The sequence below is a fragment of the Kryptolebias marmoratus genome, linkage group LG20 (assembly GCF_001649575.2).
Source record: "Kryptolebias marmoratus isolate JLee-2015 linkage group LG20, ASM164957v2, whole genome shotgun sequence".
NCBI classification, from domain to species: domain Eukaryota; kingdom Metazoa; phylum Chordata; class Actinopteri; order Cyprinodontiformes; family Rivulidae; genus Kryptolebias; species Kryptolebias marmoratus.
Window position 1 is genome coordinate 11,177,713 of NC_051449.1, and position 19,834 is coordinate 11,197,546.

General features: G+C 39.4%; 1 protein-coding gene across 4 annotated transcripts in view; it reads right to left on the reverse strand.

The window, feature by feature from the left end:
- Nucleotides 1-3,864: 3,864 nt before the first annotated feature.
- Nucleotides 3,865-19,834, reverse strand: part of pbx1a (pre-B-cell leukemia homeobox 1a) — a 53,123-nt gene continuing 37,153 nt past the window's right edge. Inside the window, exons 3-9 of one of the 4 annotated variants that reach the window (XM_017422517.2) lie at nt 16,489-16,733; nt 14,571-14,761; nt 14,206-14,341; nt 12,502-12,661; nt 11,126-11,238; nt 9,867-9,956; nt 3,865-6,139 (exon numbers count right to left, since the gene is read on the reverse strand). In XM_017422517.2, coding sequence (XP_017278006.1) covers nt 6,047-6,139; nt 9,867-9,956; nt 11,126-11,238; nt 12,502-12,661; nt 14,206-14,341; nt 14,571-14,761; nt 16,489-16,733 — 1,028 coding nt within the window. In that variant the 3' untranslated portion in view covers nt 3,865-6,046. Of the gene's footprint in view, nt 6,140-9,857; nt 9,957-11,125; nt 11,239-12,501; nt 12,662-14,205; nt 14,342-14,570; nt 14,762-16,488; nt 16,734-19,834 lie in introns of all 4 variants that reach the window. The other 3 variants (XM_017422516.2, XR_001808730.3, XM_017422518.3) reach the window with 3 other exon arrangements.

Here is a 19,834-nt window from a genome sequence, read left to right on the forward strand (position 1 = left end):
ATATGCTTAAGATTAAAAAATAAAAAAGGTGCCGTATATAGAGAATATAAAGCTTGTTACTATATTTTAAAACTCTGTATGAGTGTGTGTGTATATGAGTGAATGAACAACAGTGCAAAGTGCTTTTTCAGAACCTGCCAGAGGATAAAAAGACACTATTTAAATGTGGACCACTCTGCTTTTATCACATTAGATGAATGGTATAAAAGTGTTCCTTTTAAGGCAACCCCAATCCAAAAACAGTTGGCAATTATCTTCAAACATAATCAACCTATATGTTATTTTCAACAAAACAGTAAACTTACCAAATGTTTAAACTAAGAAATTTTTTTTTTTTTTTTGGGGGGGGGGGGGGGAGTAGGTCATTTTGATTTTGATGGCAGTAACACGTCTAAAAAGTTTGAGCTGGTCCATGTTTCTCACTCTGAAGCATCTCCTCTTCTTCTAACATCAGTCTGTAAACATCCAGGACCCGAGGAGAGCAGCTGCTGGAGGTTTTGGAGGAAATGTTGACCCATTCTTGTCCGATGAAGGATTCTAGCTGTTCACCAGTCCTAAGTCTTTGCTGGATTTTTATTTATTTATTTTTTGTTTCATGATGAATCAAATGATTTCAGTTGAGAGGTCTGGCTGCAGGTCACGGTTTAGTGTTGTCTTGCTGAAATATGTCTGGATGGGAGCAAATGTTGCTCTACAACCTGTATATTTTCTGCATTAATTGTGTCACCCCCATACCATCAGAGAGGCAGGCCTTTGAACTGGGAGCTGATAACAGGCTGGATGGTCCCTCTCCTTATTAGGGAGGACTTGCTGCTCATGGTTTTCAAAAGAATTTTAAACTTTGATTCATCTGCCTACAGAAGAGTTTCCCACTTTGCCTCAGTCCATTTTAAATGAGCTTTGGTTCAGAGAAGACGGTGGAGTTTCTGGATGGTGTTCGCTTTTGGCTTCTTTGTTGCATAATAGAGCTTTAAGCAGCGTTTGTAGATGGTGAGGTGAACTGTGTTTACAGACAGTGATTTGTGGGAGTGTTCCTGAGCCCACGCAGTGATCGTTATAACAGATTCAGACCTGCTTTTATGAAGATCACGGACATCCAATATTGACTTTCAGCCTTTTCTCCTTTGAGCTCAGAGATTTCTTCAGATTCTTGAAATCTTTTCATGATGTTATGAACTTTAGATGATGAAATATCCAAAGGCTTTCCAAGTTTCCTTTGAGGAACATTATTCTGAAATTGTTCCACTATTTCTTCACACAGTTTATTACAGAATGGTGAATCTCTGTTCGTCTTTACTTCTGAGAGATTCAGCTTCTCTAAAATGTTCTTTTTATACCCACTCCTCCTACTGACCTGCTGCTAATTAACTTAATTAGTTGTTGGAAGCTTATCCAGCTGTTTCTTAATTGTACAACTTATTTTCCTTTTTTTGTGCCTCTGCCTCTATTGTTTGTCCACTTTTTAAAAAATATATTGCTGCCATAAAATTCAAAAGTACTACATGTTTTTTTTAAATATGGTACAATTTTTTAGTTTTAACATTTTATACGATTATTATACTTTATTGGGAATAAAATAGGGGGTTATCAGATTTGCAAATCATTGCTTTCTTTTATTATTTACATTTTACATGTATTGGTAAATAAATAAAAAAATCTGGTTGTTTGGCTGCTAGTCTCAACTTTGTGGGAATTGGGGTTGTACAATAATGTCCCTGTTTTGTGTAAAGAGACACTTCTGCTTTGGATCAAAGCAAATTTTGTTTCTAATCTAAACATACATCCACATTTTTCACTATTACTCATTTATAAAAACTGTTTTATCTTCAAAAAGATTAAAAAAGAGAGAATTATAGTTTTTTAACATCAAATATTTTGGTACCCCATTCTATTTTTCTGCACAATACAATATGTGACAGTGTGTGAATGAGTGTATTTTGGAGGAAACGCCCACAGACCCGTGTGGACATCATGTCCAGCAGCGGCAGCAGGGTCTGAGCTGTAGTGTCACCACACATTAGAGTGGTCTGCTGGCCCGACGCCGAAAAGGGGGAGACAAGGTGTCTGGGCCGCCCACCCTTACACCTCTGCTGCAATTTAAACAGTGCAATGACAGCCGGAGAGGCAAATGTCAACAGCAACATTAGATTTCAATCAGCCTACGCCGCCTCAGAGGAACCGGGAGGTGTTAAAAACTATGCTGCGTGACACAATCACCAAAGACTAAGATAAAAGCGCTCGGTCTGTGCAGGTTTTTGTCTGCAGTGCTGGAATAATCAGGCTCATCTGCAGCAGTGTGAGGCCAGGAGATGGTTTCTGGGTGAAGTCTTGTCACATTGTTTTTGATGCCCTCCCTGCTGGCCGGCTCCTTCGGTGCCCTCGGGGTGCAGGGGAGCAGTCTGGCTTTGGCATTTCACACTCGCTCAGCAGTCAAGGCCTGTGACCGTCTGTAGACTTTACCGCCAACTGCTGCCTTACACCCTCATCCCCGTTGTTTGGCCAATTAGGAATATTCCGCTGCCGTGAAAGTAATTCTGACAGACACGCAACTGTCCGGCCAGATAATGTCAGTCAGCGCTGCTGTTTGCTGTATCTGAACAGATGATATCACCCTTTCTTCCCTGCTATCTATCTTCTAGAGTTTGATAGCTTTATCAGCAGCAAGAGCAAAGAGGAAAATAGCCTTAGTAGAGACAATAGCTCTTGCCTTTATTCTTTATCTTCACGCTTTTAAAACTAGTTACTCATTGTTATTCTTCTGTGGCAAAAAGCTGCAATTTTTCTTCACTCTATATTTACAGATTAGTCAGTGGCTTAAGTCAGCCATGAGACAAAGTGCAGGATTTTTGAATTTTAAATTAAAGGCCTAGCTTTCCTTGAAAGGAATGTCTTAGCTACTACCAGATTACCAGATTTTAGCTCAATATCTGTAAAACTACTCAAGTTATACACATTTTTGTGTTGTGTAAGGTTCATTACTTGTAGATAAATAACCAGTGACTGATTTCTGAAAGGTTCATTAATTTGTCCACTGGTTAAGGAGATATTTTGGGAACTGACAGTCACACAAACACACGCAGATATGGGTAAATACATAATTGTCCTTTGTGTTTGCCGGTGGGTGATAAGAAAGCACATACAAAATACTTTTGCAAGACAATGTTTAATTTATGAACTAAATTTTGTGGAAAAAGCTCTTTTGTGTTGCTATCTTCTTCCAGTTTAAGTTTATATCAATAAAGGTTTGCAGAAATCCCAATTGCAGGGGCAGATTTGGAGATTTATTTCTGAAATCATTGCTGTGCTTTCAAACAGTTCATATTTTTCAGTTTAACAATCCTGTGCTGTAGGATGTGTGCTTCTGGTTAACGTCTGAAATAACTTCACCTCAAGAGGGGTTTATTGACGCCTGGCAACACATCTCTCTCCATAATGCCTCATCAATCCCATAATTTCATCACTTTTGTGAAACATTTAAAAGCCTTCAGCTTAAGAGGCAGCAAATCAGCCCCACCGAAGCTGATTCTGTGAATCCTGGCTGGTTTGAAACCAGATAAACAGTGATAAATATGCGTGGGTGTTCCTGGCTTTAAAATGCTTCCTTACATATGTTCTGAGTGACCGCTTGTGATTGAATTTAACTTACTTGCAAGAACCCATGCTGTGATTCAGACCTACGCAGAAAATCCACAGCAGAAATAAATCCCCAAACTAGTTTTTTTTTTAAAAAAACGTGTATTTAACGCTTGCTGCCTTAAAAAAAGACCAATAAATGTATCTGTAGAGACTTCTATTGATTCTAAAGCTCACATTTGGAGAGGAAAAAAAATTAATAACAGTAATAAAGTTGATATATGACTGCACTGTAGTACATATCAGTTTAATGTGTTGAAAACCCTTTGCAACAAGGCAAGTCAAGCACAACAGGTGCACATAAAAACACATGTCGGAAATTCATGAGCCAAATCACGAGAAGAGAGGAACAAAAACAACAAAGGAAGAAGCATTAGGCATGCCATTAAAATCAAATACAAAAACAAATCGGCCACACAACATAAAAAAATAACTATAAACAAGGTTGGACTGCTTATAAAACACATTATTTGACAGAGTATCATGTCCCATCTTGAGTGCTTTGTTCGTTAATGTTTGACACTGACGTAACCTGAATGACAGTAATGAAATCACCTCCATATTTGTTTTTGGTGTCAAACTCAGGGTTTCTGGAGCAAAATCCTGTCTTGATGTGGAATAAATGCTCTCTAGAGGACAAAAAAAAAAAAGGAAAACATACTGAAAAATTATCTTTTTTCTGAAATCGTCCATCAGCTGAGCAGCAGTTTCGGTTTTATACTTCGTCTGTGATGAAGATCAGTGGCTTTATGCTTCCAGCATCTTATGCTAGGAACATTTCTATTTAAAGGTGCTCATTGCAATATCATGCAGACCGGTCAAAGGAACAATTTGGTAAGCAAATTTTATGAACTACCACGCGTTTGTTTACCTGCAGAGACTGAAAATAGGTCAACAATGGGGACGTTCATGTAGGAGCCGTTTGGGATTGAGAAACGACAATTTTGATGCATTGGTACGTTTTTAAGCTCAGATTTGTTGAGTAAAAGATGCAGGTGGGTTTTTAAAATAATCTAAATTCAAAATAGACTCATTTGTCTTGAAAATATAACCTATATTTGTTTTCCTACGCAGACTTCAGCCAGCCTCCACCTGGTTTTTAGCGTTCCGTTTTGTTTACACTGAGTACGTACCCGCTTTTCAGTACTGCATATCAATATATGTGGAAAACTACAGGAGTAAACGCTTTCAAACTGCACCATTTGATATAGTTCAGGATACCTTTTTCGTGTTGTATTTTAAAATTTGCAACGAGCACCTTTAAGTAGCTTTTCAGATTCAATAAAACTCAGGAACAAATGTTCTTGAAGAACCTTCCTCTGTGAGCTTTTATTTCTTTCTGTGGGGCAGAACTGCTCACCTTATCGTAGCGTCAACAGTCTGTAAAACATACAATAAAATAAAAAAATAAAAAAAGAGGAAGAAGCTGATTTAGACAAGGAGGAAAAAAAAAGTTGCGATTGTTCTAGGATACAACAGGCTAAAAGTCTTGATTTTTGTTTGGCAACATGAGCATTTTGGCATTATCAGACATTTTGTTGTGACAATAATGGAAATAAAAATATCATGAATGTTTTTCCATGTCCAGCAAAGATAAACAGAACATCTAATTTACAGTTTTATGTCAGTAAATCCGCCTTAAATGCATCGAATATGCTCCAACACCGTGTGAAACTACTCACTGTATGCTGATATCTTGCATCTTAATGAAGGATGTCAAGCTTGTCTGCTTTGATGACAAGTATTTATTTATTGTTTTACAGATAACATACTTCACAGGGTTACCTTAGAGGTAAAGTCTCCTGACAGAACTCAGTTTTGACTTGTCGGAGACAGAAGGGGAGGATGAACATACTTTAATCGAGCACACATTGTAAACAACTGAGCAATATTTAAGTCTAAAATGGCGTACCATAGAGTAGGTGAGAGACAACAAAATGTAAGAAGATGTGCCTCTTGCTTGCAAAGACAAAGTTTCTTTTTTTAAATTTTTTACAAAAAACAAATAATGGTCACTGACATTTTTTTTAACTCTTTATGGTGGCTGAGAGGTAGAATGAAGCATTTTCAGTTAAACCGATGATTTAATTTATCTACTTTTACCTCATCATTTCATCATATCGAGTGAAAACATTATGAGTGGATAAGTAAACCCCAGCCCTCTGATTATAATGTGAAATCTGTACAAACTCTGTTGATGTCGTTTTATTGGGAAACTTCTCGTTTTGTATCTCAAAAGTCCAAGCGGAGAAACTTTGTCATTTTAGGATTTCGCAGGAAATCGCCAAACGGTGGAAAAGTGAATTCCTTCGTTTAATACTGTGAAGAACAACATCAGTCCTTGTATTTTTTTTTTTTGATTGTTTTTCTTTTTTTGTGTGTGTGTGTGGATGAGGCGTGGAGATGGATATATTCAGTTGGAAGTATCTGAATGAACACTTCCAGGTCCTTCTGTGGGCGATGTCACTGACGAAGGAGTCGGAGCATCTTGCCAGCCTCCGTTTGTCTGAAAACATATGACAGAAACGAAACTTAGTGGAAACACGGGACAATACACAATACAGAACGATTTCCTACATAACAATAAAATCAGACATCAGTGTGAAGCATTTACAAAACAGTGCAGCTGATTAATCAGAAGGGATTCTTAAAGAGGCAGGAACTACATCAACAAAATGTGCTACTATTATAACTTTATATATAAGAAAGTAACATTAAATTATGAATAAAGTAGGGGAACTTATTTTACTGGATTCCCAAAGCAAAACATTTCAATTTGGGCTCTTTAGTGGCTAAATCTTTACAGATGATAAAACAAGGATCTAATTATTCTCTTTTATACATGTTTTAGACATTCCTCTGTTTAAGCACACTTTATTTAAATTAATGGAAGATTAACAGACTTCTGCAGAATTTCAGGTCAAATTGAAGAGGTAATTCAACCACTGAATCAGGTGTGGAGCAGGGAAACAATAAAACATGCAGAGAGTGACCCATGAGGACAAGGATCGGACACCATTTACGGACACAACCTTTAACAACTACCAGTCCTGCTGCTGTAAATGAACATCTATTAAGTAATCTGTTTAAATGTAGTCCTCAACTAGTGTATAATATGATTTTGTCTTGTGTGAATAAAACCTATTGTGTCTGTCTGTTACACAATTTCTAAAAAATTACTTCATGCATTCGTAAAATGTCCCTTTTTAAAATTCTTAACAGTTTGACATAAAAAGCTTCTTTTATTTCTGGCTGAAAGGATGAAGACTTAGACATACAGTAATGCTCCCATTTCTAAGTTACATATAAATCTGGAGATTAGAGACGCTCAGCTTAACTAACTCTGTCTAAAGACAAGAAACACAATGTTCTCATGTGGTAGAATGTCTTATAACCCCATCCCCCAAAAAGGTCCTTAAAATTAAAAATTAACTTTTAGTTAACATTTTTATTAGCTTTCAACACAAGGGAATAAACAGAAATAACAATATTAAAATACAAATTAAGTTAAATTTATTAAGGATTATCCACCTATAGACTCTATTATCCTAATCCTTTACCCAACCCCCTTACCACCCCATGCACACACACACACACACACACACACCAAACAAACAAAAGGTGGATGTATGTATTGTATTACACATAATCATGATCAAAAACTACACCTTACAATGCTTTAGATGTAATTTACTTGTCAGTTTTAAAAGTTATGAACGTGCAAAAATGGCCTCCTCGATCTGCAGCTCTCAGATTAAATATATAAAGATAAAACGGCTCTTTATCGGCTGCAATGTGTTAATGCCAACACTGGATATTAGATAAACTCTGCTCCCGATGGCTAACTCTGACAACCCCCAGTCCACAATGCAACACGACTGGTTTCTAAGGTTTGTTACGTATAAAATCCTGACAGCAGGACTCTGGATGTCTTAGACGGTCATTAATTATCTGCAGTTTCAGGCTCTAAATGCTCAGCCATGATGCTGAATGCTTGTTCCACTAATGAGGTGTCATTTTCCATATAAAAATATGACGCAAGCATGTAAAAACATTAAAAACCCTACTGGTATTCTATTTAAAAAAACAACAACCTATAAGCCTCTTATACAACAGAGAGCATGAATTAGCAGTGACAAAAGCCCCCCTGCTGTGTCTCCTCTTGTCTTCGGCGTCTTGGGACTGAAACAAACGCCATACAGTAGTTCTTTATTCGAGCAGGAAAACATCAAATCTATGAACAAAGCTGACTGTCAGCTTGGTGTCTGACAAACACATCTAAACCTTTTGCCCTAGAAATGAAATGTTATGTTCATTCCATTAAATATAAACCATGTAATTCATTTTAAATCAGCCTTACGTACAGCAGCCAGCCGTAAACACTCACTGAAGCACAAAGTGGGGCTTTAATATGCAGCAGAAAATTAAAGTCAGCAGAAAAAAACCCCGCGATATTCACAACCATTTGGGTTACATAAAATAACATTTAAAACATCAGCGCACTTGGTGCAAACAGCATTACGTGAAACTTCAAATAAATTCAAAGCGGACTGCTCACGGAAGTTGCTTTAAAATATGAAAAAAAAGGCTGAAGGATATTTTTAGCTCCGATCCAGCCGCTTTTTGTGTGGACTCCTAAAATTAAAGGTAAACCCTTAACTTTAATGTAAACACGACAGACTTCCTTAGAAATAAACACTCCCGGAGACGGATCACTGAAAAACCAGAGCGACTTGAAAAAGTATGTTCTCGTGCCTCTTCTCTCACTTTCCTCTCAACAGGACTGACATAATGTGAGATAAACAGAGAAGATGAAACGCAGACTACACAGAGCTTTCATGCATCCATGAATATACCCCTGAGATGGTTGATAAAAGAATAAATTATCACAATAAAAAGTGGCTCTTTAAAATGGATCTCAAATCATGATAAAAGGTCGGCTAAAGACCATTTAGGACATTAATTGCAATTTTCACGCTATTAGTGAGTGCTGGGAATGTGCTTTGGCAGCCTCTTATTTCCAAACCCTGTTATTTGGCGTAAAGACCGTCTGTCATCTCATTCAAGAGCAAAAAGAATAAAAAAAAAAACTAAAAAAAAAACATTTCCAGTCTCTGAGAGAGGCGACACCCACCAGCAATTTAAGGGGTGTAATTGCTGTTCAAGGATAAAGGAGAGGTGAAGCACCAGAGTTCAGTCAGTAAATCTTAAAGAGGAAAAAAGATAATTTTGGCTCCTTAAATACAACACCTTAGTCACGAGCTTTGCTAAAATGTGTTTTTGTCCTTTTTTTTAAATAATTGTACCACTATAAGAGTTTTACATTATAACGAATACTGATGAAATGTAACAAAAAGCAACTCCTTATTTGTCTTGAACCATTTTGGTTCCTAATGGATCCGTAGTTTAATCCTTTACATTGATTAGCAAACCCTTTATTTTGTTCACATCAAATTAATAAAATAAAATAACATTTTGTTAGTCCAACTCCCTGCACCATCTCTTAAACAACCTGCAGCTGAGCGTGTTGCACGTTGGAGTGAGTCGGACGCATTTGTGCTCTTATTTTAGCACAAAGGGGTGTTGCGGGCCGGGCTGTCAGTGCTGCTGTTCCTGTGGATGACTGATCTGGCCAATGTGCTTGGACTGTTAGCCCAAAGCCCCGCTCTTTCTGTCCCTGTGACTGTCGTATTGATTTTGCTCAGCCCCGCGCAGCCTGTCGTTATGGATCTACATGCTAACACGCAGCCTCCAGTGTCGCCTGTCCCGCCCAGAAAGTGGACTTCCACGACTGGCTCAGGCTCGGATAGGGGAAGTTAGGAAGCTATTTTAGGAATGAGCAAAAAACGAGCTTTTTCTGGTGAACTTAGACGTGCGATTGGACAACAAGCATGCCTTGTTATATTGAGCCAAAAGCGAGATTCATATTAGGGGGGAAAGCTGACACCTTTCTGTCCACTTCAGGTGCCTCGCTAAGGCTAATACCCTCCGACAGGCTAGGAGCATGTCCAGCACAGGCTCAGCATCATTGGCTACAACGAAAAGCTCAAGTAGAGAGGAATAAAGGAGGGGGGGGCGACTGTCTGGACAGCAGCCCAACCCCGCTGTGTAGAATCCCAATGAGCACACAGATTTAGACAATATTACACACATCCTCAAACTGGAGAATCAGTGCAACAGAGGACAGCAAAGCAAGCGTTAGGAAGGAGAAGGAGATTGTTTACAGGTCTTACGTTGATGCCCTGTGGACTGTACATCTGGCTGGCTGCGAGGCTGTCACTGTATCCTCCGGTCTGGCTGATAACATGGCGAAGGGTATCCACCTGGAACAGCAGGGACACAGATAAAAGGCCTGGTCAGACAAAAGCTCGGCGCAACAAAGACAGCAAAGCACAGGGAAAGGTCACTCTGATAATAAAAGGGTATCATAAACAGGAAAAGGTTACAAACAATGAATCTGTACAATTTGGCTGCTAATACAAGCTCAATAATGGTCGAAGCAAAAGGACAAAACGATAGAAAGTAAGCGAATGTTCAACTATTTGGAGCTGTTGAACAAGACATCAGAACTGAAAATTTGTGGCTGAATGTCACTGCATCAGCGTGTGCATACAGGACACAAACAGGGGTTTAGACAAATAAAGATGCCATGCTTCACAAGATCAAACACAACTACAAGACGTTACTCATCTGGAAAAGATACAATTAACAAAAGAAGAATCTTGGTTCTCGTCAAATCAGAGCCCTGTTTAAAGTCAATTATACTGTTAATCAAGCTTTTATGTATGTTCTTTTAAAATATGTAAACACCTTTTTTAAAATATGGCCCAAAAACAGATCTAAATGTTGTTCAGGATGGATGTAGATTGCGTCAAATTAGGCTGCTTTACTGCAGAGGTCAGTTTAGCCAAAAGTACTTTAAGTTTCTTCTTTTAATTTATAATTGTGAGCCACAACTAACTTTTAAAAGAAATTATTTAAAGGCAAACCCCGAAGACATCTTTACCTCACACAAGCGTTGTTCCTGTTGCATATTCATGAACGACCTAAAGCATTTGGAGACCTGATCTGAATTGAAAAGAAGGGATGGTGGGATAAGGAAATGATGCTAAAAGCATTAAAACTAAAAAGAGAATATCACCGTGGGTGGTGATTTCTTAATCTCTGGTGAAAGTTGCAACGCTGCGGTGGTCAGAACTGTCCACTGGGGCAAGGTCAGGGAGCCACAGAGCACCAGTGGCTATGTGAACTCTTGTCAGGAGTGCTGATGAGCGTTGCAACGTTTCCAAAACTGTCTGCCGTCGTCTATTCAACCATAGCTTGACAATGGTATCTACATTAACGGAGCGCTTCAGGCTAGGAGTAACCCCTGTTTCAGCGTGTAGGTCAACCTATTCTGGGCGCTCTCGAACTGGTCAGCGGTGGAATAACGTCTCAAGACTTTTGCCAGTTTGCTGCTTCCGAAAGACGCTAAGCTGGGAGGAGCGCCTACCTGGGATTGTATGTTGGCCCCAACCTGCCCCCCTTGGTACGAGTCCCCATTGAGGGACTGCACACTCATGAACAAGTCTCCGGAGTTTGACATGTTAAAAGAGCCAGCAGAACCTGAGAATATATACAGAGGCAGAGGAGAGGATACAGAGCAGGACAGAGGTGAAAGGAAAGCGGAGAGAAAAAGAAAGGGATAGAGAAAGGGGTTAAAACGATCATGCACAAGCAAAAGAGCATTAAGTGGGTTAGTTTGAGAGGTTGGCAGACATTGTAACTAATTTCCTAAAAAGGACAATCAAAGAAAAAAGAACATATCACATTATGCCAGACAGTGACATATCATATTATACAGTATCATAATATACGTATCATAATATATTATATTGTACTGTAACATAATGTATCGTATTGTATTGTATTTTAATAGTCATATTGTATCGCATCATACTGTACCAGATTGTAATGTATCATATATCATAAAGTAACATATTGTAATGTACTTATTGTACCACATTGTACTGTATCATCTATGCTAATGTAATATCTCATATTGTACCGTACAGGAAGTATATTATAATCTAACATAGTATCATATTGTACAGGATTATAAGGTATCACATTACATTTTACTATAATGTATAGTATTGTATTGCACAATTTTGTTTCTTGGAAAAATCTTTTTTCCCAAGTTGCACAAAGCAGACACTCTAGGTCAACATTTATTCAAAGCAATGTTAAGAAAAAAAAAATCCACCAACAACAAGAATGAGACAGATTCTCATTACTAAACTGTTTAAGTTAAACAAGGCTCATAGATTCTATTACATTTAAATGTCTATGCAGCTAGTGTTTCATTAAGGAAGTCATAATTAATGTGCAGGAAGACCCAAAGAATCGTCTTCATCCTTTAATGGACCCCAGCTCCCCCAGATGTAAAGAGACCATCGCGTAACTAGATTTCAACACCCGGTCCTAATCCAATACAGTTGCAAAGTCTCTATATGACAAAAGACTCCGCTTGCCCTCTGAGCGGCTTAATGGCATACAAGAGGTCAACCGGACAAGAGGAAGGAAAAATTAACGTCCACAAGACCAAGAGGTCAATAACACAGAGAGAGAGAGAAAATAAGAGAGACAGACGACAAAAGGCAGAGAAGAAATGGAAAAAGAAGCCGGAGTGAATCTCTGGGTTAGTTCGGGAGAACAGAGGCATCCAGACAGTCTACATGAACATCAGCAGAGACTAAATGCTTGAGTTGTGGTACAAGCGCGTACACATTAACCTGCTCTGGTATCAATAAAGTAAATCAAATTTTTCTGTCTATAGAGTTCATTTCAACGCACCCAAACAGTCTCGGCTCAGGGTTGGAGGCTCACCTGCTGAATTGGGAGTTGACGGGGAATTGGCCTGGCTGCCGTGAGCCGACACGCTGGTGGCGTTGACCGCAGTCCTGGCTGCGTACATGTTGGCCTCTTCTTGGAACTTGCCGATGTTTTTCTTGTATCTGATTCTCTTATTCCCAAACCAGTTTGATACCTGTTGGGAGAGAGCCGTGATCTCAGTGAGAGCCGAAATAACACCGGCACCTCCGAATCAAACCACGATTACACTTCTTTCACAAGTTAGCAACAGTTTTAACGGCTACGGTGACATAACTTCAATTTAAATTAAAGGTTTTTTTCATATAGGCTTAATTTAAAGCAAGTCTTCTTTTCTTAGAGTAGTAAATTAGCTATACAACTGGACTGAAACAAAATCCAACTCTTGAATTGGCAAATACAATTGGACTGAAAAACAAAACTGTATCATGCATTTTAGCATTAGATAAGAACATAATGTGGTAGTGCATTTATAATATGAAATGTGAATACTAAATTACATAAATAATCATTTTACAAGAAAAGAGCAGATCCACAAATGTTATTTTTTCTTAAAAAGACTGTTTTTACAGTTAACCAATTTAAAATACAATCCTAAAAACATGCACATCTTCTGATGAAATTAAAATCAAATCAAACAAGCCTTGATAATGTAGCTGACAATAATGTTTTTGCCTGTGTGTGTTTATGTGTCTGTTACCAAATATCTGATGAAACAAGTAAGTAACCATTTTAATTAAATAATTATTGATTGTACATCTGTGACTATAACTCATTCAGTTTTACAGATATTGACCTAAAATTTGATGTTCTAGTAGCCGAGACGGATTCCCAACACATATTCTGAGCACGAACAGATTTCACAAGACATCGTTTCAAATTTTGCCATTAACTATTTGGAGTTAACTCAATCTGCTAGCAAAAGATTTCAGAAACCACTGAAGGGATTTTGATGAAACTTTCAGAAAGTATTCACTGGATGTACGTCTATAACTGATTATACTTTGGAGTCAATCCAACTTAAGATGGCTGCCACAGATAATCATGCTTGGCCAAAAGAAAAATGGATATGACTCAGTTATATTTACAGATATTGAGCTAAGTTTTGATGTAGTAGAGTCATTCACAGCACATACTCTGAGCACAATAGCACATTATGTTATTTTCAAAGTTTGACCAAAATGGCTACAACTTTGTCATTTCTCCACATAAGACGATTTCAGTCTAAAACTCTGACATATAAGGCAACAGATAATAAGCATTCCTTCAAGGAATGTTATGCCTCTGTGACATTTATTTTAATCTTTACAATAAATTATTTTTTTTTATAAATTTCAATAGATCTGCACTGCTGCTTGTACAAAGCCCATTGCAATGCTTGCAAAACTACAATTCATACAACAAATGCCATATAACACTGTATATGTGATCTCCCCCACCCCCAAATCCAATAACAGAACATCTGGCATTTAATTATTATGACTGCAGATTTATCTGAGTTCAATAATTGAGAATTATCTTGTCAAATGTTGATGATTTTTAGCCTTTATTGACTTTTACAAGCTTTTACTGCAATCTTCTCAGCTCTGCCAACTCTGAAACAGATTGTAACCAAGGACTTGAAAAAAATAAATGTTGTAAATCTGAGTGTTACAAAAAAAAGGTCCAGTGAGATTTTTATTGTGTTTTTTTGGGGGTTACCTGCGACACAGTGATGCCACACTTCTTGGCCAGCTCTTCTTTGGCCTCCTCACTTGGATAAGGGTTACTGAGGTGGGAGTAAAAATACTCATTCAGGATCTCTGTCGCCTGTTTGTTGAAGTTCCTTCTCTTCCGTCTGGACAGAAACAGGCGCAAATAGGGACACAAAAAAAAGAGAAATTAAAAGTTTATTTCTTACACTTATGTATAAATTAATAAAGTACTTTTCCTCTAATGAAAGGATTTTATTATGAAAGACTGATTTAAGGGTAGTAATTCAATATATATGTATAAAAGCAGAAACTGATGTATAAATTCAGACCTAGATGTGAAAAGAAAATTGAACCTGAGCGGCGGCAACAGACCTAGCATCGAGAAAGCGCGAGCGCAGGATCATGACGGCCTCACAGGTGCTCTGCTTGAGCTGCATCTGGATGGAGCTGAACTTGCGGTGGATGATGCCGACCATGCGCTCAATCTCTTTGGGCGAAATGGGTCGTGTTCGAGACTGCTCCCTCAGCAGGTTCATCACATGGGTGGTGAACTCATTGCACGCCTGGATGCACAGACAGACAGGATTCATAAGAAGAATAACTATCGCCGGGGCTCGACAGCTTCAGACAGAACAAAAGGGTGAAATTGGATTCTGTAGCTGCTGCAGCTTCACTTGGTGGGCCTTGACTTCATGCGAGCGGTGCTGACAGTGTAACATCAGCGGTGTTAGAGGTAATAAGAATAGTCTAAATTAAAGCAGCAGACACAGCCCGCCGTTTCAAGCCAAACAAATGTGGCAGAGGAGTCACACGGCGGAGGCAGTGATACTCGCGGTGCTCTGAATATTAAAAAGACTTCTCTTCAATGGGAGAGAAAATGTGACAAGTGAAGAGAAATCTAAAATGACAGCAGGCTTTCAGTCCCGTTCACGTTCAAGAGGTTTAAACTGTCTCCGTCTCTTTTCACTCCATCTTTCCGTCTACCTCTTTCCGTGTCTGAATCAGTCACTGGATATGACTGCATTCAGAGTCAAGGTGTCTGTTGCTTGTCAACACCGGGGTTACGTCAGTCAAAGTGATCCACCGAGCCGCCGTTCTGCTCGCGCACACATGCTCAGACACCGCTCACTCAGACGCACGCAGGGTGTACATAGCGCGGTGACACAAAAATGCTCAGGTGTATATTGACTGTGACAGTTAGCGATGACTAGCCTTCCTCGGAGAAGATGACAAACCCAGAACGCTTTGACTTCCGAGGGAATGACAAGACGTTACAGTCTTTGGAAGAGAGCTGGGGTGTGACTGATATAATGGCTGCTCGCCTGCTAAAGAAAGCGTTTCTGAAAGCTCCGTTTGTTGTGAGTCGTCCTGTAGGTGCTGATTTCAGGAGAATTATACTGTTATTCTAAAAATACATATATAACACCCACTGTTTACATAAATTTACATCTGTTTAGGTGTAAAAGGTGACGGTTTTCCCAGGAAAAAGCAAAAAAACATTACTGCCATCCTGCAGTCGTTATTGTCTGCTGCCAAAAGGCAGGTGATAATGTAACAGCCTGTGTTTGTACCTATGTATGTGTGTTCATTTGTATATTGTGTTAGCAAAATATATCATGAACCACAAAACAGATTTTAATAAAACTCTCAGGAAGTATTAACTGAATATACGTCTACAACTGATTAACCCAATTCAAGATGGCCGCCACAACTAATCGACCTTAGCAATCACAAAAATGACTACGATTCAGTTAATTTTACAGATTTTGTGATAAAATCTAGTGTGGTAGTAGCTGAGAGTCATCTAAGAACTAACAGGCTAAAAATCCATATTTTTAAGATGAAACTCATATGAAATACAGTGGATGATATGCATTCCTTCAAGGATGCTTTTATTTTATCATTTTTATCTTTAATTAACCTTGACTGAACATTTTTTCTCTATAAACACAGAGGAAGGTTGACCAGCGATAATTTAACCAAATAACCAAATAGTTTTAACCAACTCTGCCTTCCTGCCAATAATTTATATAAAATAACTTGTTTTTCAGGTTTATGACTAATGATGTTTCATAGAAAATGTTTATGAACAACAGCCAAAGACTCATCACACTTATTTTGATAAATGCGCAAAACTTCTATCTGCTTCAGAGGCTATGAAAAAAAAAAATTTAGTGTGTAATTTTTCTAGAACCCATGATCATCAAAGAAACTAAAGTATAAATATGTTTCTCATACAGATGAACGGAACAGATAAGAGAACACGGACTGTGTTCTGCCCGGTTCCCACCTGTTCGTACTTCTCCAGCTCCGTGTGGTAGATCTGTCGGATCTGAGACAACTTGGCCCTGTAGTCCGAGTGTTCTGCGGAGTTGTCGGCGCCCACGCCCCCGGTGGCCGCCGCAGCGGCTGCCGCAGCTGCCGACCCGCCGCCCTTCTCCGGCCCGGCCACGCCCTCCGCTAGAAGCATGTTGTCCAGTCGCATCAGCTGCGGATCTGGAGGCTCCTCCTCCTGGGCACCACGGATACTGAGCACTGCAGAAGGACAGCAGGGAGACAAAAAAAACAACACACATCTTTAAAAAAAAGAGTGAACAGAGAAAAAAATACGACTCTTAATGTCTCCTGCGCAAACCTACAAAGTGAACTTCCTGAAATATGTCCGTCGTTATAAAAGTTCAAGTCTGTGTCATAAAATTGTGCAGCTTCATTGACTCTGGCACCTCAGCGAGACCATAAAACCATAATTTCCTCGATTCAACCTATTAATTCATGTAAAATTAACACAGATCTCAAGCAGAGTTCATCATTTTTTGGGTTGCTGTTTCCACTGTTTTTGCTAAGATTTTACAGGATAGTTTAGCTGATGGCTTTAATAATCACACAAGTTTGATGATATAATCACACAAAACATGTCAGGTTTAAAAACATAAAACAGCTAAAGTAAAGCGGAACAGAAAGCCTCAGCCTTAGTAATCAGTGTTTTTTTTATCAAATCTTATAGAGCAGCCTGGATTATTTCTCCTCGTTTTGTACAAATACCAACTAAAACGTTTAACAGCAGAAGTGCTGCTTTTAATGGTGCAATAAATCCAACTTTATGCCTCTCACTGTGCAGCGTTTGAGATGTTGTCTGAACCCAAACTTACAAAATACTCATTTGACACCCATCTCCCATGACAAGAAGATGCAAAATGCACCTGAAACAGTCCTGGTGAGAAGAACAGGCAATTTAAATGGGACTTGTAAAAACATTACAACCCTGTTGCTTGCTTTATAGACTCGAGTGCATCTCCGTCACTTTGTGGCTCTTTTCTCCTGCCCTGCCTCTTCCTGCCACCAGAAGGCTCCCTTGGTAAAGAAGCAGATCATCCTGATTTTCTCCAGAGGTGCTAAAAACAGCCGACCAGGTGCGGCCCTCCATTCCATCCACCGTCTTCAAGGACAAAGATGAAGCTCACGCCGCCACAGCCTGTCTCGTACATCTATCACAATGCTCCGCACATACAGCACGCCTCCTCCATGACGACTGCGGACAGTGAGGGGAAACGACAGGCTGTGTGACAGAGCAGGACAGCCATATTGCAGCTGAACACTCTCGGGTCACAACGACGGCTCCTTTGTGAGGAGGATGTAAGTCGGCGTCGCCCCGTGACCTTTCTGCCGAGCGGGGGGTCCAGATGGATTCCAGGGGCCGCACGGGGGAGGCTTCTTCCTCTTTTCAACCTGCCCCCGCCGCCCCGCTCCTTCCACCCCTTCCTCTTTCCCTCCCTTTTTTCTCCTCCAGCAACAACATCATCCATTCCCATCAGCTCCAAAACGTGAGCAAGCTCCGCTCAAGAGGCAAATGTCAATGGCCATCAGACGGCTGGAAAAGGTCAGGAGTTCAGATGGGGAGCAGACGCATGCTGGCGTGTGTGTGGGCGCATGTGCACACGGGCTGGTAGGCGAATATGCGGATTTCTTTCTTCTTCTTCTTCTTATTCTTCTTCTTCTCTGTTAATGTGAATCACACCAGCGGGAAATTATAACACACGCCAATTTGATTCTGACAAAATAGTGGCACGTCCCAACCAGAGGGGGAATCTAATGAGCCTGAGAGTGATTTATTCATTCCCTCCAGGTCCCCGAGTGCACAACTAAAAGCATGAAATGGATTAAATAAATACAATTAATAAGGAAAATCAAACAATTCACTGTGCTGTGGCATAATTACCCTAACCACAGCCATCAGCTTTATTTATTTCTGTTCAGTAATAGCAATGAAATCGATTAGACCTCAATGCCAGTCAGAGTGCTCGTTGTGAACTTTGCAACCGTGGACTATACATTAACGTAATCACCTGACAGTGGGAAGTGCCCTCTATTACAATAAATCACAAGCAGCACAATAACAGCAAAACCCTTTTAAACACATTTTACAGTCTATAGCAGCAACAAAGGCTCCATACCACCCTGCCATTCTCTTACTTCACGGACAGCCACAGATTAGTATCTATAAAAAGGAAGGCGGCCATCATCTCATCTTGATCATTACCGACAGACTTAATTGAACAATGAGAGGACACAATTCCCCTCTCTGTAGCTTCCTCCACCCCCCTTCCTCTTCTTTTCTTGTTCTCTCCTTCCCTTTGTGCACGATCCTTCACCGAGATGTGGGCCACTAAACCCAAAAATGGCAAAGCATTAAAAATGAATCATAAACGGTTCCTGAATAATAAATGGGATTCTAAGAATAAGCTTTTTGTTTTTGTTGGCAAAATTAATTTCTGCTCTTTTACTTCCTTAAGAGATGGCTAAAGTCCGTGATTACCACGCTGCCAGTGTTAAAACTGTAATTTTCTTGGCTGATTTTGATTTAGGATTTTTGGAAAGCTCCCAGTTTTGGCTGATTTCAGTGTCTAAAATTATACAGTAGCTCCTTTTGCTTCCTTTGACTTTGTTTTAAATGCTTTACAGCTATTAAAACTCACAGACTTGGGAGTTTTCTTCACTGAGAAAAACATTCCGCACAGAAGCCAAAAAAAAAAAAAAAGTCTGATGTTTTTTTTTTATTTTTATTGTCACTAAGGTAAGATACATTCATGTAACTGGTCTCTAAAATGATTCCCGTCATCATAAATAAACACAATGATTGAATAGGCTACTTGTAAACGGGGAAATTGAGGAACAGACGCAAATAAAAGCTCTAAAAACAAATTTTATGAACAAAAAAAGGAAGCTTTGCACTTCTGTAGATGATCCTGAGCACCAGAATTGTTGCCCTGCGAGTGCTTTTAAATGAAAACATGTTTAATTAATGATGTTGGAGCATTCTGTCACAATTAGGTAGATTTAAAATCAAACGAGGCAGGAGTGATGTCCCTGACAGCCATGATGAAAGTTTATCCCTTCAGCCTCTAACTGGCAGTGAACAGCAAACACTGGACTGGATCCATTTCCCATCAATACAGTAATGCAATACACTCTGCAGCCCTGTAGCGTAGATGTGTGTGTGTGTGTGTGTGTGTGTGTGTGTGTGTGTTATTTCTTGCCTAGTTTTCGTCCACATCACATGACCCCAGAGAGGACGAGGCAGTGGCTGTGCTCCCTATTGATTGTGTGGGCACACGTCATCTAGCGTTTCAGCAGTTAAT